Genomic DNA, 27,944 nt, shown 5'->3' on the forward strand with positions numbered 1-27,944 from the left:
GGAAGAGGATGAGACAAAAGAATATACTCACATGCCAATACCAAAATTATATGTGGTAATTAGTGTTGCGGAGTAAGTGATAAACCCCTTCTCAATATCACACCTTATCGATGTGGGATAACTTGATAACTTTGAGTATCTTTTTTATTTGATAAACAATACTATCTAGCGCACAGACACATAAATAAAACTTTCAAAATTCAGCTAGCTAGCATATCTTTCATCGACCATCAGGATTCATAATCTCAGAAAACATCGACATCAATCCATCCTGATATTCCTTACTAGCAAAACTTTGCTCCCCATGGAAGATAGCTTTTTCTGCACTCCCTTGCAACTGCAATGCGAGCTCAAGACCCCAAACCACATCATTCATTGATGGCCGTTCGGTTCCATTGTCATGCAAACAACTCACCGCAATCTCGCCAAATTTCTTCAAACACTCTGGTTCAATTTCAGCCTTCAATAATGGATCAACAATCTGATCAAGCTTCCCATTGCGATAACATTTCGGGGCCCACTCTGCTAGACTCATCTCCTCGTGCTCTACTGTTTGCATGATGGGTGGCCTTGCACACAACACTTCAAACAACACCACACCAAAAGAGTACACATCAGACTTCTCTGTTAATTGTCGGCGTCGATAATATTCCGGATCCAAATACCCAAAACTACCCTTAACCGCTGTGCTAACATGGGCCTTGGACGTGCTAGTAGAACCAAATTTTGACAATCCAAAATCGGACACCTTGGCTGTCCATTTCTCGTCCAATAAAATGTTTGTGGTCTTCACATCACGATGAATGATGGGGTGCTTCGCACCTATATGCAAGTAGTTTAACGCACGTGCCGCACCAAGACAGATTTGTAGGCGTTGATTCCACGTAAGAGGTGTCTTATCAGTGTTGTAGAGATGACTACAAAGAGTCCCACCAGGCATGAAATCATACACAAGGATCATCTCGTTGCCATCATTGCAATATCCTATTAGAGAAACGAGATGGTGGTGGCGGAGCTGAGATAGTATCTCAATTTCTGTTTTGAACTCCTGGACCCCTTGTTGAGAACCGGGTTTCAACCGTTTGATCGCAACATGGGTGGCACCACCATCAATGTGTACGTACCCTTTATACACGTCACCGAACCCACCGACACCAATAATGGAATTTTGGTCAAAGTTTTTGGTAGCTGCTTTAATCTCAGCCAATGAGAAGTAACGGCACAAATACGGTAGCGTTGATCCGTGAGTTTTTGTTGACTTGGACGTGTGGAAAGAAAATGGACCCCGCCAACGCCAAGTAGTCTTGGCTCGCCGGAGAATCAAGAATCCGAGAATCAACAGAACAATAATGCCGGAAATTCCGCCACCGACGATGGCCGTTATTTTTATTCTATTATTATTTGACTTTGTTGATTGTCTCGGTCCCCGTGACACAGCCGTTGAAAGGGTCAGCGGAAGTGGGTCGGGGTTTGGTCCGGCAAGGTTGCGACTGGGATCGCTTACTTTGAAGATTTCGATACCGTTCAAGATTGCATCATTGTAATTACTCACGTAGTCATCCGGGTTTGCTTGTAGGGCGATAGAGAGGTTCATTTTCTTGCTATCTTCGCCAAGTAGAGACACAGCGTAGTCCCTGTATACGGGAACACCTGTACTGCTCTCAGCCCATTTCCACACGTTGGCTGCAGTCTCCGCAGTTTGATTTGCTATGAAAATAAGAAACACCCGGCTGTTAATAAAAGTAATTTCTGGTTGAAACTCGCAGAAGTGTAGCCTAACAAGGTAATCAAACTGAGAATCTAGGGTAAATTCCCAAGTGAGATTGTATATCTTATTGACAGCTTTGTTAAACCCCATAGTCCGGGCAGTTCGATATACATCTTCGGGTGCAGTGTACGGTTGAATTATGGTGAACTTAAGTTTAATGGTTGTGTTAACAGATAGAACGGATGTTAAATCTTCTGTCAAGTACTCTGCATCTGGACTCCAGCTCCGGAACATTCCGGTGTCTTCAGTGCGTGAGATGTAGGGCCCTCCAACATTTATTCTGTATAACATCTCGAGAGCAGTTTCGTTACCGATGCTGTACTGCATCTGCTGGCCGATAAAAGGGAACGATTGATCATCAGACTGAGTATAATAGAGATAAGAAGGCATGGACAAGATTTCAATTCCGTTGATAAAAGCAAATGAATTGGAATTGCTTGGAGTGAAGGTTATGTTCAGCGTCTCATCTTCATTGATGTTGACACAGAACTCTTTATATATGGTATCACCAGGATCACCATCGGCGTCTGCTGTAAGTGAAGCGTTAAAGCTGTTAAGAAGAGTAAAAGGTCCAGCTTTGACAGAGAAGAGGGCTTTAGAGCGATCGAAATTGCCGTAAGAAGCTGGGTAGAAGTATAGTCGAACGAATTTTTGACCGGTAGTGAGTGGGAATATGTAGGTGAAAGGGGAGAAAGACAAGCGGGCAGTGGTATAGGGTAGTTGGGAAGCAGAGGGGGATTGTTTAACTGAGATTGTGGCTTGAGATACCTGGTTTTGTGATTGTTCTTCGAAGAGTTTAGTATTCACGTCACCAATCCAGGTCCGACCATCTAATGCAGTTGCTTTGCCGGAGGAGCCACAGTTAATCATAATATTATCGACTGGTGTGTAAAGAGATGGCGAGTTACCAGCTACGGTGTAGGTGAAGTGGTTCAGAAACAAGGCGAGGAAAAGAGGTGTAAGACATGGTCGGAGTGTGGTCGAAAGAGACATGTTGCTTCGGCTGCCCATTGTAGCAGAGAGAACAAAAGTTTTTATAGCCGTGCTTTTAGTTGGATGATGACTACGAATCACGTATAGTCACGTTTGCAGAAGATGATTCTTCTGGGAAAAACGTTGAAGGAGTCAGTTTGAGACTTTAACTTGCTGTAGCTGAAAGGAAGTGCGGCAGGAAGACTTGATGAGTCTTGAGAAAGACCCCAAAATTACTTTTAAAGCTTTACCGTGATAATTCATAATACAGCTAAACAAATTTTACGTACTTTTTTTGTTTTTATTTTTGTTTTTTTTTTTTTGTTTTAGATTATGTTCTATCAAATTATGGTGGGTTGGTTACATATTTTACTTCTAATTTATGGCCAAAACCTAAAAAGGACAACCAAGGGGGAAAAAGGAATACACAAATAAAAAGAAATATGGTCTTCCGCAGAAAAGTCTCACTGTCGACGCCCATCGTGTTAAAGCGGTAAAGGTCCATTAAAAAAAAAAAAAAAAAGTGGTAAAGGTTTTAATTCCTTCTAATTTACTATCTCAAAAAAAAAAAAAAAAAAAAAAAAAAATTCAAATTCACTTTAAATTACACATTTATCCCCTCAAAATTTTACTATTTTTGCAATTACTTTCCTAAACTCTAAGAATATATATTTACTTTCCTAAACTATTATTTATTGATAATGGCGATAGAGAGGTTCACTCTTTTCTGGCTTTCTATGGATAATATCGACACAGCGTAGTCCCTATATATGGGAACCCCACTCTCACCGCTCCATCTTAGTTCGATAGTGTCGTTAACTGGTAGAGCAGATGATAAATGTTCTGTCAAGTACTTGTAGTCCGAATTCCAGCTACGGAACATTCCTGTATCTCCAGCGGGTGAGATGAAGCTCCTTCCAACGTTTATTCTGTATAGCACCTTGAGAGCAGTTCCATTAACGACTCTGTATAGTTGCTCTTGGCAGATAAAAGGGAACCCTTGATAATCAGACGAAGTGTAATAGAGATTACTAGGCATCGACAAGATTTCAATTCCGTTGACAAAAGCAAATGAATTGGAATCACTTGGAGTTAAGGTTAAGTTCAGCCTCTGACCTTTCTCGATGTTGACACAGAATTCTCTAAATATGGTGTCACCGGAATCATCATCAGCATCTGCTGTAAGCGAAGCATTAAAATGGCAAAGAAGAGTAAAAGGTCCAGCTTTGACAGCAAATCGGGCTTTAGAGCGATCAAAGGTGCCGTAAGTAGCTGGGTAGAAGTATAGTCGAACAAATTTTTGGCCTGCAGTGACTAATGAGAATATATAGCTGAATGGGGAGAGAGATAAGCGGGCTGTTGTATAGGGTAGTTGGGTAGTAGAGGAGGATTGCTGCACAACGCTTGCAGTTTGAGATGCATTGTTTTGAGGATGTTCAACTGGGAAGAATATAGAATTCTCGTCTCCAATCCAGGTCCGACTATCTGGTGTGGTCGAATGGCTGTAGGAGCCACAGTCAAGGTGAATATTGTCCACTGGTATGTAAGGAGACGGAGAGTTGCTGCCGACAGTGCTGGTCACGTGGTGCAGCAAGAAGGCGATGTAGAGAGGTGTGAAACATGGTCGGAGGGTGGCCCAAAGATACGCGTTGCTTCGGTTTCCCTTGCCCATTGTAGCAGAGAAAAAGCGAGTGTGTACGATACTTGCTAATGCATTAGTATTGGGGTATAAAAAATAGTGAGTTCTCAAATATACAAATTACTGTTCATGGGTTGTAAAAAAAAAAAAAAAAAAAATATATATATATATATATATATATAGCGATGGACTGCTAGGAATCATTCCTCATTGTCCAGCAACATCTTCTTGATTAGCATACAATCTGAGTACACACCACCACATGTAGATCAATAGAAAACATTTTATGTTGCTAATGGAAAACAAGTCCAATAGAGTGGAAAACGTATTCAATTTTTAGATGCTAACTCTCTCTCTCTCTCTCTCTCTCTCTCCACACACTATTTTTCTCATTAATTGTTTATCGGCTATTGACGTGTATTGATTGGCCATTGATTTTTCTTTTTGTTCAAATTATTATTTTTACTTAACCCGATTTTTTTTTACTTAATTTCTTGCACAAATTTTGAATAGAAATGAAATAAGCTAAAATTAGACTTATATTCTATAAATTAAACCAAGAAAACAAGTACTTCTTCTAATTAGAAAAAACTTGGGTCAAAACGGATGATGATCGTACCCAACACAAGAAATGCATGTCCCTTGTTTTTATTTGTGCTAAAGAGGAACGATCATTGTGGCTGTACTAGATACAGACCATGTGAGAGAGGGAGAGAAGATGAAGATGATGATGGACAGAGAGTTAATGTTTTTTTTTTATTTTTTTATTTTTTTAAGAAGAGTTAATGACTTATTTACTAATTTCTAGGAAACAATAATGACATGACCATGACTTTTTTTTTTTTTTTTTTTTTTTTTTTTTTTTTCACTTTTAGATCTAATACAAATCAATGGTCCAAAAAATGTGTAACTCTTATGAAGTTACACCAGTTGTAACTTGAACCCATTTATATATATATATATATATATATGTGTGTGTGTGTGTGTGAGAGAGAGAGAGAGAGAGAGAGAGAGAGAGAGGTTCAAGTTACATCTGGTGTAACTCTAAAAAGTTACACATTTTTTAAACCATTGGATTTAAGTAGATCAAATGGTTTAAAAAAAGACTATAATTATTAAAAATATTTTGATTAGAATCTAATTAATTACCTTTGTAAGGACACGATTTGTGACGACCCATAATAGTGTTGGGTTCGCACGTAAAAAGGCCCAAATAATATCATTTATAGAGCGTGGGTTTGAAAGGCTAGATCTTAGTTACCAGACGGTGGGTTTTTCGTGGTGTTCATACATAGTTAAATCGTGTTCGCCCTGGGAGTCTTTCTCCTGGAGGCGGGCTGGGAGGCTCTGGTTTTTGGCCATTTTTCCCAGCCCCCTCCTTGGTGCACTAACCTTTACATTATATAGCCCTTCTTGTTTGATCTTAGCCTTCCACTTGTTAGTCAAGCAGGTGCCCACTTCTGTACCCGTCCCATCAGCTGTCCCTCCTTACTTTCTGTTAGTTGCGATGATCGAAGTCACCCTGTCCAGGCGTCTTTTCTCATTAACATGGTCAGGACGCTGGTGGGTGCATTTAATGTGAATGGGACGTATTTACCCTGAACCAGTTTCGCACTGTACCCTCACGTGGGTCCCATTCTACTTGCACTTCCTTCAGGGGGCTTTTTTGGGGGCAGCCTTCATTGAGACATTGCTCTTCCCCCTGAAGTCCTGGAGTGCCGAGGACAGGGTCGTCCTTGGCTGTTCCCTTGACACTTCGGCCTTTCCCCATTCGTCCTCGGCACGAACCCTCCTCAGCATGGGCCCTAGCCCTAATAGAGCGTGGGCCGGATCTAAGTTCCCTGGCCCCACAATAACCCCTCAAAATCCTGCTATCCGACTCCTCGGATGGATATGAGGGTTTTGATGATATCAGATATCTGTCAATGCCTGTCAATCCTTGTCACCTATCGGTTCCCGAGACTTTTCATCTGCCCGAGACACGTTCCTGGAGCCCCTGGAAGGTGAAACGTGGCCTCATTAAATACAGGCGGCTCTGTGTTTCCCACGTTCTACGGCATGATGAAGATCAAACGATGGTGATTCCTTGGTCTTTATGGGCGGGAAAATTTGTGCAGTTACCCTAGAAAGTATAAATGACTTTTTGGAACGGATCCGCATCTTCAGTTTTGCACTTAAGAGTTCTAGCGCGTACACCCTGGGTTCATCAGAACTTTCGTCCAAACTCAAGTCTATCTCCAGCACAAAAAGCCTATCCGAAGCGTCTTTCCTCTTTTATGTAAGTTCTCTGCCTCCATTAACTCGCGCTTTTTCTTTTCTGGGTTTATTTTTCTTTGGTTCCCTTTCTTCTCCCATCGCTGGTTGAGTTTGTTTAGTAAATCATAGAGATGGCCAAATCGAGACTGAGGAAATTAGTTGATACTGAGGAGGCGATGAATAAGTTCATCGCCGATTACAGGATTCCTCCCAACGTAAGTCTGAGGCATTGTAAGATGGGGGAGTGGCACTATAAGAGGGAAACGGGCGAGGTAGTAATCCCCGTCCTCGCCTTTGTAGAGGGGGGTATGAGAATATCTATGGGGCCGGTAACGAGGGGTTACCTCAGGCACTTCCGATTAGCCCCCACCCAGTGCACCGGCAACATGTTTAGGATTCTGGGTTGCATGGATGCTTTAAACGAAAATATGGGGTTAAGACTGACCCACCATGACGTGAATTGGTGCTATAATCTCCAAGATTTGAAGGGGAAATCCTACTACATGAAGACGAGAGACGAAAGAATTCGACTTATTCAATGCCTCCCTGATTCCAACAAGGGGTTAAACAAGGATTTCCTTATCGTCTCCGGTGAATGGCATGATGGCAATCCGTGCCTCATAGTAGAAGGAAAACCAGGTGGGGTATAGGGAATGGAAGGGCGCTAACCCTTTGCGCCATTCTAATCTGATGTGGTTCGGTGATTAACCATGCATATGTGTTTTTCTTTTGTAGATCCACACGCTTATCAACGGCATTTTCACTTAGTCAACTGGGTGGACTTGGAGACTGTTCTACAAGCGGCAGTTTTCGTAAATGACGGAGATGGTCAAGTCTGAGCCGCTCACAAAATATTAGGGTACGCTCCCGTTCAGAAGTCATTTGCCGACCCTAGGCACGTGATCAGTAAGAGCCGCCCTCGGCTTCCAAAAATTACCGTGGTCAAGACAGGATTTCTAATCTCCGAAGTACCATCTGTCCCAGAGAGCATCCCACTGGTGGGCCCCTCCTCATCTCATCAAGTAGCGGAGGACGAAGGCGAGTTAGATCAGCCAGAGGAAGGGTTTGGGGTGTTTGACCTAGCCAACCAATCCGAGGATCCTTCTGGTGATATAGGTGACCCAGCTTTGTCCGAGGCGGAATTGTCGTCAGTAGGCACATCTTCCCAAGCCGAGATGGGACTCAAGAGAAAGCCCCCGACCACCCTACTCGAACTCCTCGAGGGTCAACTAGGGAAGGATGCGCAGGGAACGCCACAACCCAATGCTCCTTCCCCACCACCTCAGCCCCAGACTGTCCAGACTAGGTCATCTTCCACCAAGTCACAGCCACAATCCCCCCGTCCCAAACTTCCTGTTCCTTCCTAACCAACTCTGCCTCCTCGGCCGGAAGGCATTGATTCAAAGAGAAAGAGGAGCCCCAAGGGCAAGGAAACCATGGATGGGGGAAAATCCCAACCTTCTAAGGAGAGGGAGGAGGCCCTGCGTGCAAAACAACTGAAGATTGGGCACCAAAGCAAGGATAGAGAGACTGAAGTCCAATCTTCCCAAGGCAAGGGAAAGGGGATCGGGGCCCAGTCCTCGCCAAGCGCCTGGCTTCCTGCCCCAATGCTCCACGGGGGTCCACTGCTGGAAACTGCATCCATAAGGGACCTTGGAGATGGCGAGGGTGGCTACGTGGTAGACGCACTAGGGAGAGCCATGCTACTTCCCACTGACGTGGATGGACTGAGGAAAATGAGGATGCAGGAGGTCTTCCTCAGTACTAAGAGGTACTTGGGCATGATAAGGCTCTTGAAACCTAAAACTTTATTAACTCTCACTCCCGGTTTGTCATTAACGATGTATTTATCTCCCTTACCAGGCCCTCCAGGCCACCTATAGGATGGAGGAAGAGGTGAACAACAAGAGTAAGGCGGCCGAGAATGAACGCTCCAAGCGCTTAGTGGCCGTGCGGACTCTCCAAGCTTCTGAGGAGGACCTCGCCAAGGCCAAAACTGCCCTAACAGACGCTATCCGAGAGAGGGACAACGCCTCGGCGGGTTTGGCTAGCGCTCAAAAACAGGCCGAGGATCAAACAAAACGTCTGCTAGAAGCCGAGGATCAGTTGCGAATAGCCAAGGAGCTGATCGAGGATTTAAATAAAAGACTGGTCGCAGTAGAGCTTGATAAATGTATGGCGGAGTATGCCCGTGACGAAGCCATAAGGGCCAAGCGGGAGGCCGAGTTTGCCAGAAACGAGGCTGAGGCTGCCAAGGAAACGGCCGAGGATGATGGTTATAATGCGGGGGTAGCTGAAACCCAAGCCATCCTTAAGGCCCAGATTCCTGGAGTATGCAGGCTTTACTGCTCCCAGGTTTGGGAAGAGGCCTTGAAGCGAGCTGAGGTGAATGCTTCATCCGATTTGTGGAAAGCGGAGAACATATTCTACCCTACAGCCATTCGTGAGGCCATCTCCACCAGCTCCGTGGCTGTGAGCGACCAACCCGAGAAAAGGGTCACTCAGTCGGAAACCGTACAGGTCGGCGCCTCTCCTGGCGAGACGCTCAAAGAGGGAGAACTTCAGGATGTGATAAAAACATCTCAGCGCACGGATCCCGAGGTACCCAAAGAGGTTGCTGAGCCTGTGGTTGGCACTCAGATGCCTAATACTGAGGAACCAGCCATACTTGCCCAGCCCCTACAGGCAATTCCCCTTGCTGCGGTCCCCAAGAGTACCGACACTGACCTTGTTCAGCCTTCCCCAGAAGGGACTATCCTCCAGGGCGTCGAAACTGATCCCATTCCGCCTTCCCAGGACGTGGCCGACGCAAATTTAAAGAAGTAGAAACCCTGGCTAGGCTTCGTATTTGTTTTTAGTTTAACGATTAACTTGTTTCTTTTTCACTTTGAAAACTTTGTAATCTGCTAGTAGATTGAACCTGTTGAACACGTATATGAAATTCTTTTCTTCCTTTTTCCTTTTGGTTACTTGTTAGTTGCCCTTGCCGACACTTACTATTGTTTATGAATTTTGAACTAATTATTTTAACACGTATGAGTAGTTGTGCATGCGATATATTTAGAATCATGCTTTAGAATGTTAGCTTACCTGCACTTGTAGAGCCTCGAATTCATGTCTGACCTTCATTCAATGGAGATATAGGCATTATCCGAGATGCCACGTGTAGTGTTAGGCCTTGCTTAGTATCTAGGTTTCCTTACAATAGTTGGTTTCCCCATAGGTTTGAGTCCGAGGACCATGCAATACCTTGGTTCTGTCCAAAACTTGATTTTGATAAGTAGTTGGTTTCCCCATAGGTTTGAGTCCGAGGACCATGCAATACCTTGGTTCTGTCCAAAACTTGATTTTGATAAGTAGTTGGTTTCCCCATAGGTTTGAGTCCGAGGACTACGCAATACTTTGGTTTTGTCCAAAACTTGATTTTGATAAGTAGTTGGTTTCCCTATAGGTTCTGTCAAAAACTTGATTTTGATAAGTAGTTGGTTTCCCCATAGGTTTAAGTCCGAGGACCATGCAATACCTTGGTTCTGTCCAAAACTTGATTTTGATAAGTAGTTGGTTTCCCCATAGGTTTGAGTCCGAGGACCATGCAATACCTTGGTTCTGTCCAAAACTTGATTTTGATAAGTAGTTGGTTTCCCCATAGGTTTGAGTCCGAGGACCATGCAATACCTTGGTTCTGTCCAAAACTTGATTTTGATAAGTAGTTGGTTTTCCCATAGGTTTGAGTCCGAGGACCATGCAATACATTGGTTCTGTCAAAAACTTGATTTTGATGAGTTCGACTATGGCGTGGGACCCTGGTTTAGGGGGATTAGCAACTCGGCCAAGCCCCTAGAACCATCCGTGCTGCTGACACTACGAAGCGCAGCCCCTAGTTAAGAAACGTAGCCCCTAGTGGAACTTTACGCTTGAACATTATATCCGACTGTTGGAAATGATGTGAGGGGTTGTCTCCACCCACTACCTGTGCCAAAACACAAGCCTTTCCCACATACGACGCCAATTGTAAGGACACGATTTGTGACGACCCATAATAGTGTTGGGTTCGCACGTAAAAAGGCCCAAACAATATCATTTATAGAGCGTGGGTTTGAAATGTTAGGCTTTAGTCACCAGACGGTAGGTTTTTCGTGGTGTTCATACATAGTTAAATCGTGTTCGCCCTGGGAGTCTTTCTCCTGGAGGCGGGCTGGGAGGCTCTGGTTTTTGGCCATTTTTCCCAACCCCCTCCTTGGTGCACTAACCTTTACATTATATAGCCCTTCTTGTTTGATCTTAGCCCTCCACTTGTTAGTCAGGCAGGTGCCCACTTCTGTACCCGTCCCATCAGCTGTCCCTCCTTGCTTTCTGTTAGTTGCGATGATCGAAGTCACCCTGTCCAGGCGTCTTTTCTCATTAACATGGTCAGGACGCTGGTGGGTGCATTTAATGCGAAGGGGACGTATTTACCCTGAACCAGTTTCGCACCGTACCCTCACGTGGGTCCCATTCTACTCGCACTTCCTTCAGGGGGCTTTTTTGGGGGCAGCTTTCATCGAGACATTGCTCTTCCCCCTGAAGTCCTGGAGTGCCGAGGACAGGGTCGTCCTCGGCTGTTCCCTTGACACTTCGGCCTTTCCCCATTCGTCCTCGGCATGCACCCTCCTCAGCATGGGCCCTAGCCCTAATAGAGCGTGGGCCGGATCATAAGTTCCCTGGCCCCACAACCTTCATTTATTATTTTCTAAACCTATTTCTAAACCCAAAAAAAGTTTAACTTCTTACTCTCTCTCTCATTTACGTTTCTCTCTCTGTGTTTTTCTCTCTTTCTTTCTCTATATAATTATTAGTGAGGTGCTCCGTTGAGTGGGTTTGGGGTGGTATTGGAAGAACCTGAACATACCTTTCAGTATTGGAAGAAAATGCCTCATATAATCATTACTGGGGTTGTGCATCTTTCCATCATAATTCACTAGAAACATTCGTATGAAGACATGGAGAGCCAGAAAAGATGATCCAATTATCCAAAGCAATCGTGATGGTTCGTTCTGGCATTCATAGCCACATAGTTTCCTTTTACATTTGACTTCCACTACAAACATGAATCACTCATCTTGCGATTATAAAAACTGACCTCTCATTGATAGCAACACGCCAACACCAGCTTCCAAGGTTGCTTATCACACGTTATAAGATATGCAAATAAAGTAGCCAAATTGCATGATCAAAATGTCAATATATTGTTAATTGAAATTATAGTCAACTTCATGATTTTAGGAATTTATATTTAATTTTGTGATGCCATTTATATCTTGTTAATTGAAATTATCACAAAAGCTTGGAAAGTAATCAGAATTACCCAAAAATGAAAGGTATTACTCATATTTTCCTTCCTTGGTCACTGAAAAGATCTTAAAAAGAAAATTACAGAGCACTCTGATACTAATCCGAATCCAATATCACATCAAGAGTCATGAGTGATAAGAGTCATGATAAACATCCAGGCGACAAATAGAGGGCACATGGCTCTAAACGGAGACCTAACAATGTAGAATAGAAAGGTGAAAGGCAGGAAAAACAGCGAAGCCACGGGTTCGAACAAGCGCCACCACGAGCATAATGCGGCCACAAATGCACTCCCCTTTTCCCTAATAAATTAAAAAAGAAGAAGGATCGATTCTGATTTGGAAGTTGGAACCTATTGAAGCAATTGTGATAGGCAGCTCTAAGATGGGCTGAGGATATGGCTGTACGCCAGCAACAGCATCTTTGTACGCCATTTTGGTTTTTTTTTGCCAGCAACCTGCAGAGGTGGTGGAGGAGAAAGAGAGAGAGAAACGCAAAGAGAAAAACTGAGAGAGAGAGAGAAAAACGTAAGTAAGAGAGAGTCAGAAGTCAAACTTTTTTGGGGTTTAGAGATAGGTTTAGAAGGTAATAAATGAGAGTAATTAATTATATTATAATAAGAATATTTGTAATAATTATAGACTTTTTTTAATCGTTGGATCTACTTAAATCCAATGGTTTAAAAAATGTGTAACTTTAAAGAGTTATTCCAGGTGCAACTTGGAGAGAAAGATATTTATTGGAGAGAGACAATTAGACAAAAAGGAATAGAGGAAAGAGAGATGAAAGAGCAAAGAGAAACAGTTTTTTATTTTTATTTTTTATTTTTTTAATTGTGTAGCTTATATTATTTTATTGGGTTGATAAAAATAAAATAAAGAAATTAGTGTTTGAGATGTAAAATATGATTATTATTTTTTACATCCTCAAATGTGAATGCTCCACATTGGTGGTGTGTGTTAGAGTTTCAGTCCTTATAAACCAAGCTACTACTACAAAGGTTAGACCCTTTTGTAATGATACTCTGGTTATGTAATATATTATAAGTCTGTTTAAAAAACTCTATATATTACTTTTATGTTCGTGTGTTCTAATAAGTATTATTGTTTCCTCAAAAAAAAAAAAATGTGAATGCTTTACAGGAAGATATTTCAGATTTTTTTTTGACGTAAAAAGAAATTTCCGAATGTGATAATAGTAATACATCAAAATATTTTATTGTTTAATTTGAGAACATGGGCGGCTTTAGCCTTTAGCTTTAAGTGTTGGGTTTCAAATGAACCCCGAGCTGGCAAACACAGAAAAGACAGCATGCTAGGGGGTTCTAGATATGAGTTCCAAAATATGCTACTAGAGTAGGATGGCTCCTACTAGCTTCTCCCACATCCACATCCGGCCACCCTCCAAGAACCACACATGCATGAGTTCCCCCACATATGGCTCAAGCAGCAATGGCCCTTAAGAAAATTACTCAGGGTTCCAGATTTAAATATTAAATACATTCTTTATGTATGTAAGGATTAAAAAGCCTGAATTCATTGCCATACAAATCAGCTAGTAATAACAATTTTATTGAAGGAAAAAGGATGAAACCCAAATACACAGAGTTTACAAGAGCCACAAAAAAAGACTACTTCGTGCAAAAAGGGCACAAAAATGTCATTAAAGTACAAAGAAAACACAAAACTATGTACAAGCTAAAAGGGAACCTACAAACATCAATAGGGAATCACTAGATGTGAGTTCTCAAGCCTAAGACTAATCAAATAAGGTGCCATTCTCAGACTCTCTCTCTACCATTCTCAGACTTTTGGCCTCTAAAACTTGATTGTCCAAAACCAATTATAAATACCCTAAAATTAAACCAAAATCAAACACAAAATTAATTTAATCCAAATACTCCCAAAAGTTTTTAGTATACTGAGAAACTAAAATCGAATCAAATAAATCAAATCAAAACCTAATGTAACCCAAATACCTAAATACAAATCAATCCAACCAAATTTCTCAAAACTAATTCATATTTCATACCCAGATCTAAGAAAGAATAAAAAAAAAAAAAAAAAAAACAACTTGCCAGTGGCAGTTCTCTCTCTATGTCCATATCTCAAATCCTGCGTGCACCTTTAGGTTACCGGTGCCGGTTCTGGTAGCCCAAGTCCGGCAAGGGACGAACAGTAGTGGGAAGATGATGGTGATAGCCGGCCGGTCGTATGAACTCTGTCTCCTTCTCATCTCCGTATCGCAAGCTTTTTTATCTCTTTTTTTTCTCCTTCTGTGCTTCTTTCCCCGTTTCCTCATCGCCTCTCTCTCTCTCTCTCTTTCATCGCCTCTCTATTCTATTTTTCCTTGTGTCCTTTCATTTTAACCGGTTATTTTTTTGTTATTTATAATGAGAAGCTTTTAAATGGTGTGCAAATTGTCAAACAACATAATTTATCGTTTTTTTAACTTATATGTGTCAGAATTTTAAAGGGTCTTTTTTTCTAACGTGACAACACCTCCTTAAAGACTTCTGCTATTATATATAGTATTAGAGTATTAGATTAGATTAGATTAGATTAGATTAGATTAAATTAGATTAGATATAGATGTGCAGCCAATTTTTCTCAACTGGTGATACACAAAGCCCTGAGTATTGCAGGTGCTCAAGCCTGAATTGGAGCACATAGCCCAAACCTTCAGCATCTCACCAAAATCATCCTAGCCACCACAACCAAAGTAGTAAAGTCATTCGAAAACAGCAGCATCCACATTTAAATTTATCATACCCCTAGGAGGGGGCTTCCAGGAAATCATTTCTTCACTTTAAGCCATGTCATCGTCATGAGCAAATACTCTTTCACTCTATTTTCGATGACACAGATGGTAGCCATGATGTTAACCTCACCCCCCTTGTGAACAATATGGTTTCTTAAATTCCAAATAGAATCCAAAGTGAATGTCATCTGCAAGGAGCATATCTCAGCCACTTCGATCCCTGTGCTGGTAATCACCTGGCAGAAACTGAGCGTGTGGATTTAGAACCAGCTTAATAATATCTGAAGGGTACCAGATCTTAAACCCCAGCTGCAGGCATGCCATATGGCCCTTGTGGCTGTGCACTTAAAATGAGCATATGATTCCACTAAATTGCCACATAAAATACAGCTTGAATCACTAATTCTGGCAAGACACCAGATAATAATAAATAAAAACAATTCGACTAAGATTATGAACACGACACGTCAATATTATGGATATTTTGATTTTATGGATACAAGTACTTATTCTAGTTTTCAAAACTTCATAATTCTATGTCACATCCTAGAAAAACGTACAATTATAATTTTATACGACTGAATATTACTGCAATAAGAACGCTGATAAGTTTATGCTTACAAAGTGTTCTTATCAGATATCTGCATTACCACTAGTATGTTGCTTAATAATCATAAGTGAAATAAGATGACTTGTTGCTAGTTTGCAAGGTTGCAACCATCACTTAAATAAAACTCCTAAAATTCAGCTAGCTAGCATATCTTTCATCGACCTTTAGGATTCATAATCTCAGAAAACATCGACATCAATCCATCTTGATATTCCTTACTAGCAAAACTTTGCTCCCCATGGAAGATAGCTTTTTCTGCACTCCCTTGCAATTGCAATGCGAGCTCAAGACCCCACACCACATCATTCATTGATGGCCGTTCGGTTCCATTGTCTATCAAGATCAAGGCAAAGACCAGAAGCAGAAGAAGACAGGTTCAACGTGTATAGCAGAAGTTGAAGAAATGATCTCAGAAGCTCTTGTCGTTTAAGTAAGCTGTATAGATATACGACTTGTAGTTTAGTTTTATTTTTCTTCTGTTAGTTGTTACACGTGTGTAGGTTAGTTATTTACACGTGAGAGAAGTTGTTAGTCTGTTAGTTCTGTTTCTGTTAGCTTAGATCAGAGCTTATGCTCTGTTTCCGTTTCTAGCTGATCTTGTGAATGTATATAAAGGACAGATAGTAAGTTAATAAAATCAATTCAGTTTTTCCCAATTCTTTCTTTTCTCATATTGTCATGCAAACAATTCACCGCAATCTCTCCAAATTTCTTCAAACACTCTGGTTCAATTTCAGCCTTCAATAATGGATCAACAATCTGACCAAGCTTCCCATTGCGATAACATTTCAGGGCCCACTCTGCTAGACTTATCTCCTCGTGCCCTACCGTATGCATGTTGGGTGGCCTTGCACACAACACTTCAAACAACACCACACCAAAAGAGTACACATCAGACTTCTCTGTCAATTGTTGGCGTCGATAATATTCCGGATCCAAATACCCAAAACTACCCTTAACAGCTGTGCTAACATGGGCCTTGGACGTGCTAGTAGGACCAAATTTTGACAATCCAAAATCGGACACCTTGGCTGTCCATTTCTCGTCCAATAAAATGTTTGCGCTCTTCACATCACGATGAATGATGGGGTGCTTCGCACCTATATGCAAGTAGTTTAACGCACGAGCCGCACCAATACAGATTTGGAGGCGTTGATTCCACGGAAGAGGGGTCTTATGACTCATATCAGTGTCGTAGAGATGACTACAAAGAGTCCCACCAGGCATAAAATCATACACAAGGATCATCTCGTTGCCATCATTGCAATATCCTATTAGAGAAACGAGATGGTGGTGGCGGAGCTGTGATAGTATCTCAATTTCTGTTCTGAACTCTTGGACCCCTTGTTGAGAACCGGGTTTCAACCGTTTGATCGCAACATGGGTGGCCTCACCATCAACGTGTATGTACCCTTTATACACGTCACCGAACCCACCAACACCAATAATGGAATTTTGGTCAAAGTTTTTGGTGGCTGCTTTAATCTCAGCCAATGAGAAGTTACGGCACAAATACGGTAGCGATGATCCGTGAGTCTTTGTTGACTTGGAAGTTTGGAAAGAAAATGGACGCCGCCAACGCCAACTGGTCTTGGCTCGCCGGAGAATCAAGAATCCGAGAATCAACAGAACAATAATGCCGGAAATTCCGCCACCGACGATGGCCGTTATTTTTATTCTATTGTTATTTGACTTTGTTGCCGTTGGAAGGGTCGGCGGAAGTGTGTTGGGGTTGGGTCCGGCGAGATTTCCATTGGTGTCGTTGACTTTGAAGGTTTCGATACCGTTCAAGATTGCATCACTGTATTTAGTTTCCCAATCAAGTGGATTTGCAGCTATGGCGATAGAGAGGTTCACTCTTTTCTGGCTTTCTAAGCCAAACATCGACACAGCGTAGTCCCTATATACGGGAACCCCACTCCCACCGCTCCATCTTATCACGTCGGCTGCCCTCTCAGCGGTTTGATTCGCAATGAAAATGAGGAATCGCCGGTCGCCCACCGCTTTAAACTCTGGTTGAAACTCGCAGAAGTGTAACCTAACAAGGTAATCAAACTGAGAATCCACGGGAAGTTGCCAAGTGAGATTGTATAACTTATTCGAGGATCGGTTAATCCCCATAGTGCGGGCAGTTCTATAGACTTCTTCCGGTGCAGTGTACGGATGTATTTGGCTGAAGTTTAGTTCAATAGTACTAACTGGTAGCTCAGATGTTAAATCTTCTGTCAAGTACTTGTAGTCCGAATTCCAGCTACGGAACATTCCTGTATCTCCAGCGGGTGAGATGAAGCTCCCTCCAACATTTATTCTGTATAGCATCATGAGAGCAGTTCCATTAACCGATAAAAGGGAGCCCTTGATCATCAGACGGAGTGTAATAGAGATAAGTAGGCATCGACAAGATTTCAATTCCGTTGACAAAAGCAAATGAATTGGAATCGCTTGGAGTTAAGGTTATGTTCAGCCTCTGACCTTCCTCGATGTTGACACAGAATTCTCTAAATATGGTGTCATGGCCGGAATCATAATCAGGGTCTGCCATAAGCGCAGCATTAAAATTGCGAAGAAGAGTAAAAGTCCAGCTTTGACAGAAAATCGGGCTTTAGAGCGATCAAAGGTGCCGTAAGTAGCTGGGTAGAAGTATAGTCGAACGAATTTTTGGCCTGCAGTGACTGATGAGAATATATAGCTGAATGGGGAGAGAGATAAGCGGGCTGTTGTATAGGGTAGTTGGGTAGCAGAGGAGGATTGCTGCACAACGCTTGTAGTTTGAGATGAATTGTTTTGAGCATGTTCAACTGGGAAGAAATTAGAATTCTTATCTCCAATCCAGGTCCGACCATCTGATGAGGTCGAATGGCCGTAGGAGCCACAGTCAAGGAGAATATTGTCCTCTGGTGCGTAAGGAGACGGAGAGTTGCTGCCGACAGTGCTGGTCACGTGGTGTAGCAAGAAGGCGATGTAGAGAGGTGTGAAACATGGTCGGAGGGTGGCCCAAAGATACGCGTTGCTTCGGTTTCCCTTGCCCATTGTAGCAGAGACAAAGCGAGTGTGTACGATACTTGCTAATGCATTAGTATTGGGGTATAAAAAATAGTGAGTTCTCAAATATACAAACTACTGTTCATGGGTTGTAAAAAAAAAGAAAAAAAAAAAAAATATATATATATATATATATATATATATATATAGCGATGGACTGCTAGGAATCATTCCTCATTGTCCAGCAACATCTTCTTGATTAGCATACAATCTGAGTACACACCACCACATGTAGATCAATAGAAAACATTTTATGTTGCTAATGGAAAACAAGTCCAATAGAGTGGAAAACGTATTCAATTTTTAGATGCTAACTCTCTCTCTCTCTCTCTCTCTCTCTCTCTCCTCCACACACTATTTTTCTCATTAATTGTTTATCGGCTATTGACGTGTATTGATTGGCCATTGATTTTTCTTTTTGTTCAAATTATTATTTTTACTTAACCCGATTTTTTTTTACTTAATTTCTTGCACAAATTTTGAATAGAAATGAAATAAGCTAAAATTAGACTTATATTCTATAAATTAAACCAAGAAAACAAGTACTTCTTCTAATTAGAACAAACTTGGGTCAAAACGGATGATGATCGTACCCAACACAAGAAATGCATGTCCCTTGTTTTTATTTGTGCTAAAGAGGAACGATCATTGTGGCTGTACTAGATACAGACCATGTGAGAGAGGGAGAGATGATGGACAGAGAGTTAATGCTTTTTTTTTTTTTTTTTTTTTTTTTTAAGAAGAGTTAATGACTTATTTACTAATTTCTAGGAAACAATAATGACATGACCATGACCTTTTTTTTTTTTTTTTTTTCACTTTTAGATCTAATACAAATCAATGGTCCAAAAAATGTGTAACTCTTATGAAGTTACACCAATTGTAACTTGAACCCATTTATATATATATATATATGTGTGTATGTGTGTGTGTGAGAGAGAGAGAGAGAGAGAGAGATAGGTTCAAGTTACATCTGGTGTAATTCTAAAAAGTTACACATTTTTTAAACCATTGGATTTAAGTAGATCAAATGGTTTAAAAAAAGACTATAATTATTACAAATATTTTGATTAAAATCTAATTAATTACCTTTGTAAGGACACGATTTGTGACGACCCATAATAGTGTGGGGTTCGCACGTAAAAAGGCCCAAACAATATCATTTATAGAGCGTGGGTTTGAAAGGCTAGGCCTTAGTCACCAGACGGTGGTTTTTTCGTGGTGTTCATACATAGTTAAATCGTGTTCGCTCCAGGAGAAAGGGGTTGGGAGGCTCTGGTTTTTGGCCATTTTTCCCAGCCCCCTCCTTGGTGCACTAACTTTTACATTGTATAGCCCTTCTTGTTTGATCTTAGTCCTCCACTTGTTAGTCAGGCAGGTGCCCACTTCTGTATCCGTCCCATTAGCTGTCCCTCCTTACTTTCTGTTAGTTGCGATGATCGAAGTCACCTTGTCCAGGCGTCTTTTCTCATTAACATGGTCAGGATGCTGGTGGGTGCATTTAATGCGAAGGGGACGTATTTACCCTGAACCAGTTTCGCACCGTACCCTCACGTGGGTCCTATTCTACTTGCACTTCCTTCAGGGGGCTTTTTTGGGGGCAGCCTTCATCGAGACATTGCTCTTCCCCCTGAAGTCCTGGAGTGCCGAGGACAGGGTCGTCCTCGGCTGTTCCCTTGACACTTCGGCCTTTCCCCATTCGTCCTCGGCACGAACCCTCCTCAGCATGGGCCCTAGCCTTAATAGAGCGTGGGCCGGATCATAAGTTCCCTGACCCCACAATAGCCCCTCAAAATCCTGCTATCCGACTCCTCGGATGGATATGAGGGTTTTGATGACATCAGATATCTGTCAATGCCTGTCAATCCTTGTCACCTATCGGTTCCCGAGACTTTTCATCTGCCCGAGACACGTTTCTGGAGCCCCTGGAAGGTGAAACGTGGCCTCATTAAATACGGGTGGCTCTGTGTTTCCCACGTTCTACGGCATGATGAAGATCAAACGATGGTGATTCCTTGGTCTTTATGGGAGGGAAAATTTGTGCAGTTACCCTAGAAAGTATAAATGACTTTTTGGAACGGATCCGCATCTTCAGTTTTGCACTTAAGAGTTCTAGCGCGTACACCTTGGGTTCATCAGAACTTTCGTCCAAATTCAAGTCTATCTCCAGCACAAAGAGCCTATCCGAAGCATCTTCCTCTTTTATGTAAATTCCCTGCCTCCATTAACTCGCGCTTTTTCTTTTCTGGGTTTATTTTTCTTTGGTTCCCTTTCTTCTCCCATCGCTGGTTGAGTTTGTTTAGTAAATCATAGAGATGGCCAAATCGAGACAATTAGACAAAAAGGAATAGAGGAAAGAGAGATGAAAGAGCAAAGAGAAACAGTTTTTTATTTTTATTTTTTATTTTTTTAATTGTGTAGCTTATATTATTTTATTGGGTTGATAAAAATAAAATAAAGAAATTAGTGTTTGAGATGTAAAATATGATTATTATTTTTTACATCCTCAAATGTGAATGCTCCACATTGGTGGTGTGTGTTAGAGTTTCAGTCCTTATAAACCAAGCTACTATTACAAAGGTTAGTCCATTTTGTAATGATATTCTGGTTATGTAATATATTATAAGTCTGTTTAAAAAACTCTATATATTACTTTTATGTTCGTGTGTTCTAATAAGTATTATTGTTTCCTAAAAAAAAAAAAAAATTGTGAATGCTTTACAGGAAGATATTTTAGATTTTTTTTTTGACGTAAAAAGAAATTTCCGAATGTGATAATAGTAATACATCAAAATATTTTATTGTTTAATTTGAGAACATGGGCGGCTTTAGCCTTTAGCTTTAAGTGTTGGGTTTCAAATGAACCCCGAGCTGGCAAACACAGAAAAGACAGCATGCTAGGGGGTTCTAGATATGAGTTCCAAAATATGCTACTAGAGTAGGATGGCTTCTACTAGCTTCTCCCACCTCCACATCCGGCCACCCTCCAAGAACCACACATGCGCGAGTTCCCCCACATATGGCTCAAGCAGCAATGGCCCTTAAGAAAATTACTCAGGGTTCCAGATTTAAATATTAAATACATTCTTTATGTATGTAAGGATTAAAAAGCCTGAATTCATTGCCATATAAATCAGCTAGTAATAACAATTTTATTGAAGGAAAAAGGATGAAACCCAAATACACAGAGTTTACAAGAGCCACAAAAAAAGACTACTTCGTGCAAAAAGGGCACAAAAATGTCATTAAAGTACAAAGAAAACACAAAACTATGTACAAGCTAAAAAGGAACCTACAAACATCAATAGGGAATCACTAGATGTGAGTTCTCAAGCATAAGACTAATCAAATAAGGTGCCATTCTCAGACTCTCTCTCTACCATTCTCAGACTTTTGGCCTCTAAAACTTGATTGTCCAAAACCAATTATAAATACCCTAAAATTAAACCAAAATCAAACACAAAATTAATTTAATCCAAATACTTCCAAAAGTTTTTAGTATACTGAGAAACTAAAATCGAATCAAATAAATCAAATCAAAACCTAATGTAACCCAAATACCTAAATACAAATCAATCCAACCAAATTTCTCAAAACTAATTCATATTTCATACCCAGATCTAAGAAAGAATAAAAAAAAAAAAAAAAAACTTGCCAGTGGCAGTTCTCTCTCTATGTCCATATCTCAAATCCTGCGTGCACCTTTAGGTTACCGGTGCCGGTTCTGGTAGCCCAAGTCCGGCAAGGGACGAACAGTGGTGGGAAGATGATGGTGATAGCCGGCCGGTCGTATGAACTCTGTCTCCTTCTCATCTCCGTATCGCAAGCTTTTTTATCTCTTTTTTTTCTCCTTTTGTGCTTCTTTCCCCGTTTCCTCATAGCCTCTCTCTCTCTCTCTCTCTCTCTCTCTCTCTCTCTCTCTCTCTTTCATCGCCTCTCTATTCTATTTTTCCTTGTGTCCTTTCATTTTAACCGGTTATTTTTTTGTTATTTATAATGAGAAGCTTTTAAATGGTGTGCAAATTGTCAAACAACATAATTTATCGTTTTTTTAACTTATACGTGTCAGAATTTTAAAGGGTCTTTTTTTCTAACGTGACAACACCTCCTTAAAGACTTTTGCTATTATATATAGTATTAGAGTATTAGATTAGATTAGATTAGATTGGATTAAATTAGATTAGGTATAGATGTGCAGCCAATTTTTCTCAACTGGTGATACACAAAGCCCTGAGTATTGCAGGTGCTCAAGCCTGAATTGGAGCACATAGCCCAAACCTTCAGCATCTCACCAAAATCATCCTAGCCACCACAACCAAAGTAGTAAAGTCATTCGAAAACAGCAGCATCCACATTTAAATTTATCATACCCCTAGGAGGGGGCTTCCAGGAAATCATTTCTTCACTTTAAGCCATGTCATCGTCATGAGCAAATACTCTTTCACTCTATTTTCGATGACACAGATGGTAGCCATGATGTTAACCCCACCCCCCTTGTGAACAATATGGTTTCTTAAATTCCAAATAGAATCCAAAGTGAATGTCATCTGCAAGGAGCATATCTCAGCCACTTCGATCCCTGTGCTGCTAATCACCTGGCAGAAACTGAGCGTGTGGATTTAGAACCAGCTTAATAATATCTGAAGGGTACCAGATCTTAAACCCCAGCTGCAGGCATGCCATATGGCCCTTGTGGCAGTGCACTTAAAATGAGCATATGATTCCACTAAATTGCCACATAAAATACAGCTTGAATCACTAATTCTGGCAAGACACCAGATAATAATAAATAAAAACAATTCGACTAAGATTATGAACACGACACGTCAATATTATGGATATTTTGATTTTATGGATACAAGTACTTATTCTAGTTTTCAAAACTTCATAATTCTATGTCACATCCTAGAAAAACGTACAATTATAATTTTATACGACTGAATATTACTGCAATAAGAACGCTGATAAGTTTATGCTTACAAAGTGTTCTTATCAGATATCTGCATTACCACTAGTATGTTGCTTAATAATCATAAGTGAAATAAGATGACTTGTTGCTAGTTTGCAAGGTTGCAACCATCACTTAAATAAAACTTTCAAAATTCAGCTAGCTAGCATATCTTTCATCGACCTTTAGGATTCATAATCTCAGAAAACATCGACATCAATCCATCTTGATATTCCTTACTAGCAAAACTTTGCTCCCCATGGAAGATAGCTTTTTCTGCACTCCCTTGCAATTGCAATGCGAGCTCAAGACCCCACACCACATCATTCATTGATGGCCGTTCGGTTCCATTGTCATGCAAACAATTCACCGCAATCTCTCCAAATTTCTTCAAACACTCTGGTTCAATTTCAGCCTTCAATAATGGATCAACAATCTGACCAAGCTTCCCATTGCGATAACATTTCAGGGCCCACTCTGCTAGACTTATCTCCTCGTGCCCTACCGTATGCATGATGGGTGGCCTTGCACACAACACTTCAAACAACACCACACCAAAAGAGTACACATCAGACTTCTCTGTCAATTGTTGGCGTCGATAATATTCCGGATCCAAATACCCAAAACTACCCTTAACAGCTGTGCTAACATGGGCCTTGGACGTGCTAGTAGGACCAAATTTAGACAATCCAAAATCGGACACCTTGGCTGTCCATTTCTCGTCCAATAAAATGTTTGTGCTTTTAACATCACGATGAATGATAGGGTGCTCTGCACCTATATGCAAGTAGTTTAACGCACGTGCCGCACCGAGACAGATTTGGAGGCGTTGATTCCACGGAAGAGGGGTCTTATGACTCATATCAGTGTCGTAGAGATGACTACAAAGAGTCCCACCAGGCATAAAATCATACACAAGGATCATCTCGTTGCCATCATTGCAATATCCTATTAGAGAAACGAGATGGTGGTGGCGGAGCTGTGATAGTATCTCAATTTCTGTTCTGAACTCTTGGACCCCTTGTTGAGAACCGGGTTTCAACCGTTTGATCGCAACATGGGTGGCCTCACCATCAACGTGTATGTACCCTTTATACACGTCACCGAACCCACCAACACCAATAATGGAATTTTGGTCAAAGTTTTTGGTGGCTGCTTTAATCTCAGCCAATGAGAAGTTACGGCACAAATACGGTAGCGATGATCCGTGAGTCTTTGTTGACTTGGAAGTTTGGAAAGATAATGGACGCCGCCAACGCCAACTGGTCTTGGCTCGCCGGAGAATCAAGAATCCGAGAATCAACAGAACAATAATGCCGGAAATTCCGCCACCGACGATGGCCGTTATTTTTATTCTATTGTTATTTGACTTTGTTGCCGTTGGAAGGGTCGGCGGAAGTGTGTTGGGGTTGGGTCCGGCGAGATTTCCATTGGTGTCGTTGACTTTGAAGATTTCGATACCGTTCAAGATTGCATCACTGTATTTAGTTTCCCAGTCAAGTGGATTTGCAGCTATGGCGATAGAGAGGTTCACTCTTTTCTGGCTTTCTAAGCCAAACATCGACACAGCGTAGTCCCTATATACGGGAACCCCACTCCCACCGCTCCATCTTATCACGTCGGCTGCCCTCTCAGCGGTTTGATTCGCATTGAAAATGAGGAATCGTCGGTCGCCCACCGCTTTAAACTCTGGTTGAAACTCGCAGAAGTGTAACCTAACAAGGTAATCAAACTGAGAATCCACGGGAAGTTGCCAAGTGAGATTGTATAACTTATTCGAGGATCGGTTAATCCCCATAGTGCGGGCAGTTCTATAGACTTCTTCCGGTGCAGTGTACGGATGTATTTGGCTGAAGTTTAGTTCAATAGTGTTGTTAACTGGTAGCTCAGATGTTAAATCTTCTGTCAAGTACTTGTAGTCCGAATTCCAGCTACGGAACATTCCTGTATCTCCGGCGGGTGAGATGAAGCTCCCTCCAACATTTATTCTGTATAGCATCATGAGAGCAGTTCCATTAACGACTCGGTACAGCTTCTCTTGGCCGATAAAAGGGAGCCCTTGATCATCAGACGGAGTGTAATAGAGATAAGTAGGCATCGACAAGATTTCAATTCCGTTGACAAAAGCAAATGAATTGGAATCGCTTGGAGTTAAGGTTATGTTCAGCCTCTGACCTTCCTCGATGTTGACACAGAACTCTCTAAATATGGTGTCATGGCCGGAATCATAATCAGGGTCTGCCATAAGCGCAGCATTAAAATTGCGAAGAAGAGTAAAAGGTCCAGCTTTGACAGAAAATCGGGCTTTAGAGCGATCAAAGGTGCCGTAAGTAGCTGGGTAGAAGTATAGTCGAACGAATTTTTGGCTTGCAGTGAGTGATGAGAATATATAGCTGAATGGGGAGAGAGATAAGCGGGCTGTTGTATAGGGTACTCGGGTAGCAGAGGAGGATTGCTGCACAACGCTTGCAGTTAGAGATGCATTGTTTTGAAGATGTTCAACTGGGAAGAATATAGAATTCTCGTCTCCAATCCAGGTCCGACCATCTAGTGCGGTCGAATTGCCGGAGGTGCCACAGTCAAGGTTAATTTCGTCCTCTGGTATGTAAGGAAACGGAGAGTTGCTGCCGACCGTGCTGGTCACGTGGTGCAGCAAGAAGGCGATGTAGAGAGATGTGAAACATGGTTGGAGGGTGGCCCAAAGATACGCGTTGCTTCGGTTTCCCTTGCCCATTGTAGCAGAGACAAAGTGAGTGCGTATGATGCCAAGGACGGGCCAGGACTCCGAGTCAAGGTGAGCTAAAGTATATATAAAAAAAAAATATTATAAAACTCTAATTTTTATTATTATTGAATATTATGAAACTCTAATGAGTATTAACTAAAGGAATACAGGTGTTTTGCTAATCCTAGGTTGAGAATTTTGTACCCGGAAGCTGTTGTTACTCATCTCCCTAGGACATTTTCTGATCACCACCCTGTTTTGATTGAATTATGGAAGCCCAATGTGAATAGACTGGTGAGGCCTTTCCGTTTCCAAACGATGTGGCTTCTTCATCCGGATTTTTACAGAATTGTGAAGGAAGCTTGGCCCAATGAAGTTCAGTTACAAATGGCTATCCCAGAATTTACTAGAAAGGCTAGGAAGTGGAGTTTTGAGGTTTTTGGGAACCTTTTTGGGAAGAAAAAGAGAGTTTTAGCCAGATTACAGGGGACTCAGAAAGCTTTGGCTGATAACCCGAATGAGTCTCTTATGAGACTTGAAAGCCAGCTCATTGAGGAGTATTCCTCTATTTTGCTCCAGGAAGAGGAGTATTGGGCCCTTAAGTCGAGGATTAATGTGGCTGCCTTTGGGGATAGAAACACTTCTTTCTTTCATTTAAATACTGTCGTTCGAAGGCAAAGAAATAAAATTAGGTGTTTGAAGGATAACATGGGGGAATGGATTGTAGAGGAAGAAGCGGTGAAGGAACATATCTTGAATGGGTTTAAGAGACTCTACTCCACGGATCTTGAGATGTCCTATAGGTCCTCTCATGTGGCTGAGTTCTCTGGTAGCTTTCTCACAGAAGTTGATAGAAATTGGATGGATGGGGAGGGAAGTTACTGATGAAGATGTGAGGAATGGGTTGTGGGCTTTGAAACCGTTTAAAGCCCCAGGTCCGGATGGTCTCCATGCTGGATTTTTTCAGCATTTTTGGCATGAAGTGAGGAATCCTATCTGCAAGGAGGTGAAGAGTATTTTCTCGGATGGTGTAGTTCCAGATTATCTCAATGATACTCTTGTGACTCTCATTCCGAAAAGTAAAAACCCTGAATCCCTAAACAATTATAGGCCGATTAGTTTGTGCAATTCGGTCTATAAAATTGTTTCCAAGATTTTAGTGGAAAGGATTAGACCTCATCTAAACAAGCTTGTGTCTCCTGTCCAATCTGCCTTTGTGCCCGGAAGGAAGGGGATAGATAACATTTTAATTGCTCAAGAGCTCTTCTATGCTTTGGATGGGAAGAAAGGCAAAGAAGGGTATATGGCTATTAAGATAGATTTGGAGAAGGCATACGATAGGTTGGAATGGTGCTTTATTCATAAGGTTCTCCTAGCCTATCACTTTCCCCAAAACATTGTTAAGGTGATAATGAGCTGTGTCTCTTCTACTAAGATATCAATTTTGTTTAATGGAGGGGCTTTGGAGTCATTCAATCCTTCAAGAGGGATTAGGCAAGGTGATCCTTTATCACCGTACCTTTTTATTCTATGCATGGAATATTTAGGGCATTTAATTGAAAAGAAATGTATGGAAGGAGATTGGAAACCTTTAAAAGCTTCTAGAGATAATATAGGAATCTCTCATCTATTTTTTGCGGACGACTTAATTCTCTTTGCCAAAGTAGATGATGATGCATGTGAAGCCATCTTGGAAGTATTAGATGAGTTCTGTGAAGAGTCGGGTCAAAAAGTCAGTGTAGAGAAGTCTAGAATTTACTTTTCCCCCAATGTGCAAGCTGAAACAAGAAGTGAAGTCTGCTCAAAACTGGGAATACAAGCTACAACCAATATTGGGAATTACCTGGGGTTTCCGATAAAGCATAAAGGGGTTCCAAGGAATAGGCTAAATTT

At 41.4% G+C, this 27,944-nt stretch overlaps 1 protein-coding gene and 1 pseudogene across 3 annotated transcripts; both read right to left on the reverse strand.

Annotated features, from left to right (window-relative positions):
- Positions 1-154: 154 nt before the first annotated feature.
- Positions 155-26,112, reverse strand: LOC126716944 (receptor-like protein kinase FERONIA). 3 transcript variants are annotated; one of them, XM_050418006.1, is made up of 3 exons: positions 24,104-26,112; positions 16,363-16,436; positions 155-748 (listed from the first exon to the last, which is right to left on the reverse strand). In XM_050418006.1, the coding sequence occupies exons 1-3, from the start codon at positions 26,058-26,060 to the stop codon at positions 221-223; spliced, it is 2,559 nt and encodes an 852-aa protein (XP_050273963.1). In that variant the 5' UTR covers positions 26,061-26,112; the 3' UTR covers positions 155-220. The 3 variants fall into 3 exon arrangements, with proteins under 3 accessions (XP_050273963.1, XP_050273962.1, XP_050273959.1); XM_050418005.1 differs by lacking the exon at positions 16,363-16,436 and having other exon boundaries at positions 156-822; XM_050418002.1 differs by lacking the exon at positions 16,363-16,436 and having other exon boundaries at positions 156-748; positions 24,030-26,112.
- On the reverse strand, positions 17,548-18,481 carry LOC126716946 (receptor-like protein kinase FERONIA; annotated as a pseudogene).
- Positions 26,113-27,944: the final 1,832 nt, after the last annotated feature.

The sequence above is a fragment of the Quercus robur genome, chromosome 3 (assembly GCF_932294415.1).
Source record: "Quercus robur chromosome 3, dhQueRobu3.1, whole genome shotgun sequence".
Taxonomy (NCBI): Eukaryota; Viridiplantae; Streptophyta; class Magnoliopsida; order Fagales; family Fagaceae; genus Quercus; species Quercus robur.